The sequence below is a fragment of the Schistocerca nitens genome, chromosome 2 (assembly GCF_023898315.1).
Source record: "Schistocerca nitens isolate TAMUIC-IGC-003100 chromosome 2, iqSchNite1.1, whole genome shotgun sequence".
Classification (NCBI taxonomy): domain Eukaryota; kingdom Metazoa; phylum Arthropoda; class Insecta; order Orthoptera; family Acrididae; genus Schistocerca; species Schistocerca nitens.
In genome coordinates this window covers 582,536,866-582,549,145 of record NC_064615.1, presented here as the reverse complement: position 1 = coordinate 582,549,145, position 12,280 = coordinate 582,536,866, and the positions used below count along the sequence as shown (strand labels likewise).

General features: G+C 38.8%; 1 protein-coding gene across 2 annotated transcripts in view; it reads left to right on the top strand.

Annotated features, from left to right (window-relative positions):
- The window catches only part of LOC126236646 (phospholipid scramblase 1), a 149,033-nt gene that overhangs the window by 79,097 nt on the left and 57,656 nt on the right, over positions 1 to 12,280 (top strand). For both annotated transcript variants that reach the window (XM_049946106.1, XM_049946105.1), the window contains exon 5: positions 2,708 to 2,925. In XM_049946106.1, coding sequence (XP_049802063.1) covers positions 2,708 to 2,925 — 218 coding nt within the window. The remainder of the gene's footprint in view (positions 1 to 2,707; positions 2,926 to 12,280) is intronic.

Genomic DNA, 12,280 nt, shown 5'->3' with positions numbered 1-12,280 from the left:
AACTAAAATTAACTGTACCATTTGGATATGAGTTGGCAACTAGCTACTGTGGAACAGGTACTAAATGTGGTTGTGTATCTGTATATGTTAAAAATAGTGTGAACCTAATCTATGAAATTGTAGATGGAAGTGGTCTGTGCATAGAAGCAAAATTTGAAGCTGCAGCCATAATGTTGCCAAAACAGGAAATTATAATAGCTTCAGTATACCACCCCCCAAAACACAATGAAGACCTGTTTGTGGAGTTCCTGGAGAAACTGATACTCCTGCTACTCAAATACATAGATTACACTAATATTTGGTGATATCAGTATAGAAATTAGTTTTAAGAATAGAAATGTTGACCGCTTGCTAAATACAGTAAGATCCCTGAACTTCAGGTGGGTAAATGACAAACCCACAAGTCAGGAAGCATGTCTAGATAACATAATATGTAATTTCCATCTAAACAAAACAGAATATGACACAATCAAGCTATGGCTCAGACAAACTCTTTAACAGTAAAGCAACTGAAACTTTCACAGACTGCAGAAAAATTATAGTACCAATTAATGAATCAAAGCTAAACAAGTTGACAAGTAAAGTGAATTTAATAAATTGGGATAAAATAATAACTACTACTGGTGCAAATAAATCTACCACCAAATTTTTAGAACTGTTAACTGAAAATTTTTAAGCATGTTGTCCTGAAGAAAATATTGAAGCAAAATCATTACACCACACCACAAAGTCTAAAAAGCTGGCACACCTCACATCTAAGTAAAATAAGAATCATAATGCTACTATATCATGATAGATCTAAGCACAATAAAGTATATGAAAGTGAAAGAGATTTACAGGTCTAAAATCAAGGCAGCTAAGTGCAAAGTATATTATACATATATACTGAACTCAGTGAGTAAATGCAAAGCTGCATGGGAAATTATTAAAACAGAAATAAACTGCGGTGATAAAGTATACCATATAGCAATTCCACCTGCTATTCTGAATGCACATTTTGTCAGTCCTCAATCAGATAACAGCATAATGGTGGATGTGAGTAAGACAAGAGGCAATGGCAGTATTTAAAGCAAGGTTATATTGGTCAGCACAATACTCTTAAAGTCCAAATTATGCTGACATGAGCTGTGTAAGTAGTTTGTGTGTTTGTTGACTGCGTTTAGCTTGTTATCACACAAGTTCCAAAGGAATTTTCACGTAGTGTTTGATTGAGTCTGTGTGTCCATTAACGTCTCTTTGTGGTGCCAGTTAGGTCAGTTTTATTTCTTTGAAATTTCATACTATGTACCATCATGAAGTATTCCATAAGTTACTTAGCCAATAAATTGTCTTGAACATACAGAATGCAGAAGATGAAACATAAAATTCAATGTCAACTCTTACAACATGAAAAGAAACTTAGATAAAATATCAGATAATGTGTCATATGTTGCAGCTGATGATGGTGAGTATGTATAGTCTCATATATTATCAGGTGGTAAGACATTGAAAAACTGTATCAGTGGTGATCTGTTCCTTTGAAATAACAGACACCACACAGATCAAGCAGCTGTGAAATACTATGTGTAAATGGAAGGGGCTCACTGCTGCCAGGTGCAGTGGGACATTGGGTGGAATCAGTGGTGACGAGCAAAAGTGTGTACCGAACTAGGATTCGAACCCGGGATCTCCTGCTTACTGGACAGGTGCGGTAGCCACTGCACCATCCCAGACACTGCATTGTCGCAACTGCATGGATTATCTCGGTACATCTTACAGCCGATCCACACTCTCATTGTGCGCCACCTATCTGCAGTTCCTGTCCTTTAAACTCGTGTTCACTACCCAGAGATTGCCACAGGAGCTCAGACATCTTTCATGCATTCACGCTGAAGGAAATGGATCTGTTGCCCAGCCAGGCTTATCAATTTTTTTTTTTATGAGTGCATGGTGTGTGTTCCTTTGAAAGAACAGACACCACGCAGATCCAACAGCTGTGAAATACTCTATGTTAAATGGAAGAGGGATCCCTGCTGTCAGCTGCAGTGGGACATTAAGTGGAATCAGCAGCGACAAGCAAAAATGTGTACCAGACCAGGATTCAAACACAGGATCTCCTGCTTGCTAGGAAGTTGCAGTAACCACTGCACCATCTGGGACACAGTGTTATCGCAACTGTACGGGCGATCTCGGTACGCGTCACAGCAGTGATCCCCCGTCTATTTTCATATAGTATTTCACAGCTGCTGGACCTGTATGATATCTGTTCTTTCGTAGGAACAAACACCTTGCATTCATAAAAATAATGATGAGCCTGGCTGGGCTATGGATCCTCTTTGTTCAGTGTGAATGCATGAAAGACGTCAGACCTCCTGTGGGAACCTCTGAGTAGCAAACAGGAGTTTAATGGACAGGGACTGCAGATAGGTGGCACACAGTGGGAGTGTGGATCAGCTGTGAGGTGTACCGAGACAGTCCATGCAGTGACGATAACGCTGTGTCCCAGATGGTGCAGTAGTTATTACACCTGCCTAGTAAGCAGGAGATCCAGGGTTTGAACCCCAGCCCGGTACACATTTTCACTCGTCGCCACTGATTCTGCTTAATGTCCTGCTGTAGCTGAGAGCTGTGATCCCCCCTTCCATTTACACATACATTGTATTCTGTATGTAACAAAAGCATGTTGATATTGGTAACTTTCGCTCATGTGATATGTGTTGTATTGCAGCATTGACTGGATTTGAGACAAAAAACAAGTTCACTATAAAGAACAGTGCTGGCCAGAAAGTATATTACGCTGTGGAGGATTCCGATTGCCTGACTCGCAATTGTTGTGGTCCTCTGAGGCCATTTGATATGAAGATACTGGATAATTTTAGAAATGAAGTGATTCATTTGAATCGTCCTTTGGCATGTGATACATGTTGGTTTCCATGCTGTCTTCAAGTAAGTACTCCTTTGGTTACTTCATTCATAAGATATTTAGAACTTTAATGCAGAATGAAGTGGCACATTGGTCATGAAGAACACTCGTTAATCAAAAAATGTTTCAAATCCTATATGAACCATCTAGTATTTCCACGAAACAAGTAAGGCAAGATTATTTAATTTATGACCTGTTGTTGCACTTGTAGACATCAGAGAGTTTTAGTTCCCAAAGAAGAAAATGAAACTGGTAGCATTCAGTCCCCTTCCTATTGTGGTTCAGAGTATAATGTGTTTGTATGAATGCCTCCACAGATAGGTTGCTCGTTACACGGCCAAAATTATAAATGTGTATCAACATAAATATTTTTGTACAATAACTAACACTCCACAATGTTATCAATTTCTGTTTCTATCATTCACTGTGTGCTTCATTGTTTACTCTTTGCCGGCATGCTCAGATAATTTTAAACAAATTGATTGTTTTTTGTATAATGACAGAAAAGAATAGAATATGCACCAGGCAAGAATGCAGTGGAACTAAAAATAAAAGCGACTGTGTTTTGACAGACAATAATGAAATTCCAAAATGAATCTACCAGAACTGCTTGACAGATTAAAACTGTGCACCAAACCAGGCCTCAAGCCTGGAACCTGCCATTTCACTGACGACACTGTTACCAGCAGACCTTACAACCTGCATCACAGCTCTCCTTATACCAGTACCTCTCTCTTACATTCCATATTTCACAGAAGTTTTTCTGCATACTTTGTGAGGTGAACAGGAGTAAAGCTATGGGAGCAGGTCATGAGTTGTGTAGGGATTGGTCAGTGGGCATGATCATTAACCACAAATATTCAAGTTCCAGGTTTGAATCCTAGTCTGACACATTGTCTTTTTAATCTGTAAAAAACTTTCATAAAGAAATTCTAAAAGACATGACAGTCATGAACCCTTCTAGAATTTCATATGACCATAGACTACTGAGATGCGCTCTACAAATAGATGTACAGTGTGTCGCAGGAGGAATGGTCAGGGTTATGCTGGGAATGCTCATTTGAAGCAGTAAACTCCATATGAACATGTGTCCTATTGTGAATGGTTTCCAAAATAGAATACATCAATGTACATTTGTTTTTGGGCAAGTGACATGGATGCATGTATGTGTTTTTGGCATACATGTTCAGTAACTTAGATAAGAAAGCAGTAGTGTCATATCTCAATAAAGAATTTGAAACTTTCAACACAGGACAGGAGCATGTAGAAGAACCATGTCTCAAGTTGACCAAGACCTGCTGGATAGATACGTACGCAGTAGAACAGTTCATAATGGGAGGGACCCTCCATAGTATACAATCACTGTAAAGAATCTTGTAAAGAAACAAAGACCACTGCGTAATAGACAGAAAACAAAGCATAGGAGTGTAGATAGAGAGATACTGAATGAAACATGTTTTGTTGTCAAGAAGCTTTCACTGACTACCGTAGCAGAATATTTGCCAAAAGATCTTTCATGAAACCCAAAGAAATTCTGGTCCTATGTGAAGGCTGTTAGTATCGCCAAAGTTACTGTCCAATCACTTATGGACAAAGCAGGAACTGAAACTGAGAGTAGCAAAGCAAAAGCTGAAATGCTTAACTCCATTTCCAAACATTACTTTACAATGGAAAACCCAGGAGTGTTTCCCCAATTTAATCTTTGTGACACTGAAAAGATGAGTGAAATAAGTGTTTGTTTCAGTGGTGTTCTTCAAGGCCCGATGGAATCGCCATCTGGCTGTGTACTGAATTTGCAGCTGAGTTAGCCCCTCTTCCAACTACAATGTCCTGTAAATCCCCCAGACAAAAAACTGTGCCCAGTATTTCAAAGATAGCACAGTTCACACAAATTTACAAGAAAAGTTCTGCAAGTGATCCCCAACACTACAATCCAGTATCTTTGACACTGATTTGTTGTAGAGTCTTGGAACATATTCTGACCTCAAACATAATGAGATATCTCAAACAGAATGACCTCCCCCCTGCCAGCCAGCACGGATTCCGAAAACATCGATTGTGAGAAACCCAACTCTCACTCTTCTCACGAGTTACCAAAAGCTTTGGATCATGGTAGTCAGGAAGAGGCTCCATTTCTTGATGTCCAAAATGCATTTGACTCAGTACCACATCAATGCTTTATGTCAAAAGCACCGACCACATGGGGTGTTAAGCAAGATTTGTGACTAGATTGAGAATTTTTTGGTAGGAAGGATGCAGCATGTTATATTGGATGGAGAGTCATCATCAGATGTAGAAGTAGCTTCAGGTGCACCCCAGGGAAGTGTGTTGGGACCCTCGCTGTTCATTTTGTATATTAATGACCTTGCAGACAATATTGATAGTAAAATCAGGCGTTTCGCAGGTGATGCAGTTATCTATAATGAAGTATAATGTGAAAGAAGCTGCATAAATATTCAGTCAGATCTTGGTAAGATTTCAAAGTGGTGCAGAGATTGGCAACTTGCTTTAAATATTCAGAAATGAAAAACTGTACACGTCACAAAACAAAAAAACAAAAATATTGTACCCTATAACTATACTATCAATGAGTCACAATTGGAATAAGCCAGCTCCTACAAATGCCTAGGTATAACACTTTGTAGGGATATGAAATGGAATGATCACATAGGTGCAGTCACGGGGAAAGCAGGTGGTAGGCATCCATTTACTGGTAGAACACTGAGGTAATGCAGTCAGTCTAAAAAGGAGATGGCTTACAAATCACTCATGCGATTCATTCTAGAATATTGCTTAACTGTGTGGAACCCCTATGAAATAGAACTTAATCTCAGAGTAGCACTTGCAATATGTATCATTAATTATTTGCTGGATGTATTCCAATCTCTGTCTTCCTATACAATTTTTACCCTCTACAGCTCCCTGTAGTAGTACCATGGGAGTAATTCCATGATGTCTTAACAGATGTTCTACCATCTTGTCCCTTCGTCTTGTCATTGTTTTCCATATATTCATTTCCTCGCTGATTCTGTGGAGAACCTTTCTGCCTGTGCTAGTCCGCTTTTTATGTCCTCCTTGCTCCGTCCACCATTGGTTATTTTGCTGCCTAGGTAGCAGAATTCCTTAACTTCATTTACTTCATGATCACTAGTCCCGATGTTAAGTTTATGACTGTTCTCATTTTTGCTACTTCTCATTACTTTCGACAGATCCTGTAATTCTTCTTCACTTTCACTGAGTATAGCAGTGTCATCAGCAAATCATATCATTTATATCCTTTCACCCTGAATTTTAATTACACTCACTGAACCTTTCTTTTATTCCTACCATTGCTTCTTCTATGTATATATTGTACAGTAGACTACATCCCTGTCTTACACTCTTTTTTCAATCCAAGCATTTTATTTTTGGTCTTCCACTCTTATTATTCCTTCTTGGCTCTTGTGCATATTGTATGCTACACATCTTTCCCTACAGCTTACCCTTATTTTTCTCAGAATTTCAAACATCTTCCATTTGACATTGTTTAATGTTTTTTCCAAGTTGACAAATCCTATGAACATGTCTTGGTTATTCTTTAGTCTTGCTTCCATTATCAACCACGATGTCAGAACTGCCTCTCTGGTGACTTTATTTTTACTAAAGCCAAAGTGATTGCCAACTAACACAGCCTCAATTTTCTTCTCCTTTCTACAGTATATTGTTCTTGTCAGCAACTTGGATGCATGAGCTGTTAAGCTGATTGTGTGATAATTCTCACAGTTATTGGCTTGTGCAACCTTTGAAATTTCATTTTGTTGGCACTTTCTCCAATGATTATAGAAATTCTGATGGAATGTTATCTATTTCATCTGCCTTATTTGATCTTAAGTCTTCAAAAGCTCTTTTAAATTCTGATTTCTAATAACGGATCCCGTATCTCTTCCCTGTCAACTCCTGTTTCTTCTTCTATCACATCATCAGACAAGTCTTCCCCCATTATACAGGCCTTAAATGTACTCTCTCCACCTATCCACCCTCTCCTCTGCATTTAACAGTGGAATTCCCATTGCCCTGTTAATGTTGCCACCCATGCTTTTAATTTCACCGCCGGCCGGAGTGGCCGAGCAGTTCTAGGCGCTACAGTCTGGAACCGCGCAACCACTACGGCCGCAGGTTCGAATCCTACCTCGGGCATGGATGTGTGTGATGTCCTTATGGACATGGGACTGATGACCACAGCAGTTAAGTCCCATAGTGCTCAGAGCCATTTGAACCTTTTTTTTTTTTTAATTTCACCAAAGGTTGTTTTGACTTTTCTGTATGCTGAGTCAGTCCTTCTGACAATCATTTCTTTTTCGATTTCTTCACATTTGATATGCAGCCATATCACCTTAGCCTCCATCCACTTCCTATTTATATAATTCCTAAGTGACTTGTATTCCTGTATGCTTGAATTTCCTTGAACATATTTGTACGTCCTTCTTTCATCGATCAACTGAAGTATTTCTTCTGTTACCATGGTTTCTTCACAGTTATCTTCTTTGTATCTATGTTTTTCCTTCCAGCTTCTGTGATTGCCCTTTTAGGGATGTCCATTCCTTTTCAACCGAACTGCCTACTGAGCTATTCCTTTTCACAGTAACTATAGCCTTAGAGAACTTCAAGCATATCTCATCTTTCCTTAGTATTTCTGTATCCTGTTTCTTTGTGCATTGATTATTTCTGACTAATCTCTTAAACTTTAGCCTACTCTTCATCATTACTAAATTCCGAACTGAGTCTATATCTGCTCCTGTGTACACATTACAATCTAATATCTGATTTTGGAATCTCTGCCTGACCATGATATCTAACTGAAATCTTCCCATGTCTCCCAGCTTTTACCAAGTATACCTCCCCCTCTTGTGATTCTTGAACAGAGTATTCACTGAAATTTATTGCAGAATTCAATTAGTCCATTTCCTCTCTCATTCCCAGTACTAGGCCCATATTCTCGCATAACCTGTTCTTCTGTTCCTTCCTTACAACTGTGTTCCAGTCTCCCATGCCTATTACATTTTCATCTCCCTTCGCATACTGAATTATCTGTTAAGTGCCCTCCTATACTTTCTCTCTCTCTCTCTCTCTCTCTTCATCTTCAGATTGCAACACCGGCATGTGTACCTAACTGTCATTGTCAGTGTTAGTTTGCTGTTGATTCTGACAGGGACAACCCTATCACTGAACTGCCCCACTGTCTCTCCGCCATACATTCCTATTCATAACAAATCCTACTACTGTTGATACTGCTCTATATTCATCTGACCAGATATCCTTGACTTGACTCCATTTCATTTCACTAACCCCCACTCTATCCAGATTGAGCCTTTTCAAGATTTTCTAGCTTCCCCATCATGTTCAGAATTCTGATATTCCATGCACAGACTCATAGAATGTTATTCTTTTGTTGGTTATTCAATCTTTTTTCACATGGTCACCTTCCTCTTGGCAGTTCCCTCCAGCAGTACTGAATGTGAAACTGGTCTAGAATACTTTTCCAATGGAGAGAGCGTCATGACACTTTTTCAGATATGGGTACACATTATGTGTCTGTAATGCAGTGGTTTCCATTGCCCTCTGCATTCTCATGCCAATGATCATTGGTAATTCTTCCACCTTTAGGGGCATTACCCACCTTAAAGGCAAGAGAGTGCCCTGAACCTCTGTCTACTTCTCTGCCCTCTTTGACAGGGCCGTTGGCTGAATCAGGGCAACTTCTTATGCTCAAGTCTTTGGCTGCCATTGCTGATGATTTTTATTCAAAATGTAAGTGGTGTTGGGGTTCGAACCTAGGACCAAGGATGTTTTGATAACTAATCAAAGATGCTACCCTTAGACCAAGGCTGCAACTAACAGGGGATAAGAAGGACAGCATGAATGGTTACAGGTTTGTTTGACTTGTGGAAGAGTGTCATAGAGATACTGAAGAATCTGAACTGGCAGACTCTTGAAGATAGACATAACTATCTTCAGAAAACCTACTCACAAAGTTTTAGGAACTGATGATGACTTTGTGAATATACAACAACTCCCTATGTATCACTCTCATAGGTACCATGAGGACAAGATTAGACTGATTGCAGTCTCATGGGGGCATTTAACCCTTCTACTACCAGGGCTTTTTTCTCTCACTAAGTACCACTGGGGTCGTATAGACCCCAAGGAATTTACGTCAGATGTATTGGCAGTATTTTAATGAACTAACAAAAAAACATAAATTACAGTTGCTCTGTGTAACAGTAATAAACTATAGTTACATAGCTGTTACATTCAAGAAATAAAAGGAAATTTAGAATGGTGTTATATCGACACCTGTGGTACTCAGTGCAAAAACCAGGCCTAAATGTTGTTAGATACATTGGACAGAGAGAGAGAAAGAGGATATCATATATTTGGGGGGGGGGAGGGGGGGGAGCTTTAAAAACAAGGGAGATATGATTTTCAGTGTGTTTATGGGGTCATGTTGACCTCAATGGTACTCACTGCAGAAACCACGAATAAAACATAATGTATTGTAAATATAAAAATGAACAAAACATCATTGGATACAATTGACTTAGAGGAAGAAAATTGCGTATTTTGAATCTACATATTTCCAGTGTGCTTATGGTTCAGATTGACCCCAATAGTACAAGAAGGGTTAAACAATCACTCTTCCCATGCTTCATATGCTAATGGAATGAGAAGAAACCCTGTGACGTACTCTCTCTCATGCAATTCACAGTGGATTTGCAGAGTGCGGATGTAGGTGTATATGTTAGCCTATTGAATGCACAATTATCCTTGATGTGTTCTGAGTGAAGTAGTGAGAGAGACTGAGAGAGTATAAGAGAGAAGCATCAGTTAACTGTGTTTGTACATATGCTGGGTAAAATGCCATGTATCTAAACTAATGAAGAATATGCAGATATGGTGTATTTTTGTGGCTTCTGCAGTGGTAGTGCTCCTGCAGCTGTCGAAGAATACCATTGACGTTTTCCATCATGTTGAACATCTGATCATAGAGTTTTCAGCACATTGTGTGAAACAGATATTCTTCCATGTTCCCATTTTTCTTCTGAATATGTAGTTCAGCAACCTTTGCAGGAACAGCAACACATTGTTAAAATGGTGCAGCATAGTCCTACTACTGGTACATGACAATTTTCTGCATGTATGAATGTCCACAGACACATGAATGGTAAACAGTACATGCAGAAAACTTGTATCCATTTTTGATACAGTGTATCCACAATCTTCGCGTTGGTGACACCGCCACATGACTTGAATTTTTTCATTGGTTAGATGGCAATCATCCTTTTCTTCCATTAATACTACTCACTAATGCAGCCGCATTTACATGGAATGGAATCAACAACACACTTCATAATCGTCAGTGGGCACAGGAAAACCTACACGCTACAATGGAAACTAATTTCCAAGTTTGTTTTTTGAACAATGGTTGATGCAATATGATCACTAACATTTTAGAAGAGTGAATGATGGGACAGAATTACTTGGATTTTTTGGAAAATTCATTTGTTGAACACCTTGAGAAAGTTCCTTTGGCCATGTGGACTGCAATGTACTTTCAACATGATGGTGGCCCTCAACATTGTACCCGATTTGTGAGAGAACATCTCAACCACACTTACCCAAATCACTGCATTGGTTGTGGTAGTACAATTAATTGACTACAAAGATTGCCAAACCCTACACCATTAGATTTTTGTTTAGGGAGTTGAATGAAGTCTGAGGTGTACAAACGAAAGGTGAATGCAGAAGATGAACAGCTTGGTCACATCGTGGAGGCTTCTGCCCTCATTAGGGAACAAACAGAGGCACTCAGACAAGCAGCACAACACATTCTCCAGAGAGTGCACAAGTGCATTGAAGTTGATTGTGGGTTATTCAGACACTTATTGTGAGCTGTACAACAGCTCTAATGTAGCGTGTACAATAATGCTTAGAGGTGAGTGTGTTAAAAGTATGTATTTTTCAATTGATATCTCGTAAAATGCATGTTGCAATGTTTAGTACCTGTTGCACATACGTAAGCCTGACTGCATATCGAAGAATACAGAAAATACATAACAGTGTGCATTATGTGTGTTCTGTCTTGGAAGCCATTGAGATTAGGGCATATTTCCATATTCAGTTTTCAGCTTCAATTGATTGTTTATCTTATATCACTGAATATTGACTACTCCTCCTGGGACAGACTGTAGACCAAAGCAAAAAGCAAAGCTTCACGTTATAGCCCAGACTGGCCAATCTGGACCAACCAACCACCATGTCATCCTCTGCCAGTTCTGTCATTTGAATGCAGTATGGAAGTGCAGTGGATCAAAACACAGTGCTCCTGGTCGTTGTTGGCTTTCTTGACCTTGGAGCCACTACTTCTCAACCAAGTAGTTCTCTCAATACCATGAGGCTCAGTTCGCCCTGTTCCAGTCCTACCACGAAGGAAAAGTCCCTGGCAGCACTGGGAATTGAACCCAGGTCATCCACATGGAAGCCAACATATTGAGGTGGATAAATAGATAGAAACTGGGAGTAGGTGGTCAAAAAAGTGTATTACTAGAATTTATTTAAGAAAGTGTTGTACTGGATCAAATTAAGCAAGTAATTCAGCATCTTAGAAAATATGGACACAATAAAAGCCAACAATTATCTGATGGAGGTATTTAAGCAAATAGCTAAATGAGTTGTAGGTATGAAGAAGGCAAGTCTAAAAAAAAAAATGTCAATTGAAACAAGGTAATTATTACAGAAAAATGAGAGTTTCACAAAGACAATAATAAGATCATAATAGAATATGCTATATAAAACAGAATTATTTGGAAATGCATTCACAAGAATGTGACAAGATCTGTTTAAAATTTGAAATGGAAGTGATCAAAAACCATAAGAGGATGAAGGAATCAAATAGAAAATTCAGTTGGGTCAACATCACATCTCACCAGTTATGATGGCAGCTGTCAAACTAATTAACAACCATATGAAAAATTCTTTAGATGTTTGTATAACTGAACTGATAAATGGGAAACAAAGATATTTAATTATGAAAATAATGGCATTCTGGAAATAAGTAGTTGATGGCGTGTAAAAGACTATTTGAAGTATGAAGAAACAGAAGGGCCAAGAGGTGCCAGTATGTCAGCAGAAATTATTAAATCTGGAGGAAAACTAATACAGTAACAAACTTGTAGAATTAATTACAGAATGCCTGTGTATTGTAACAAATCTCTATAACTGTAACAATGCTTAAGTCTTATATTTCACAAGATAAAATACAAACAAGACACACAGCAAGATAGAACAGTGACTGTCACCAGGATAGTGGAAAATTCAGGTTTGAAAGACATGTCAGAAAAG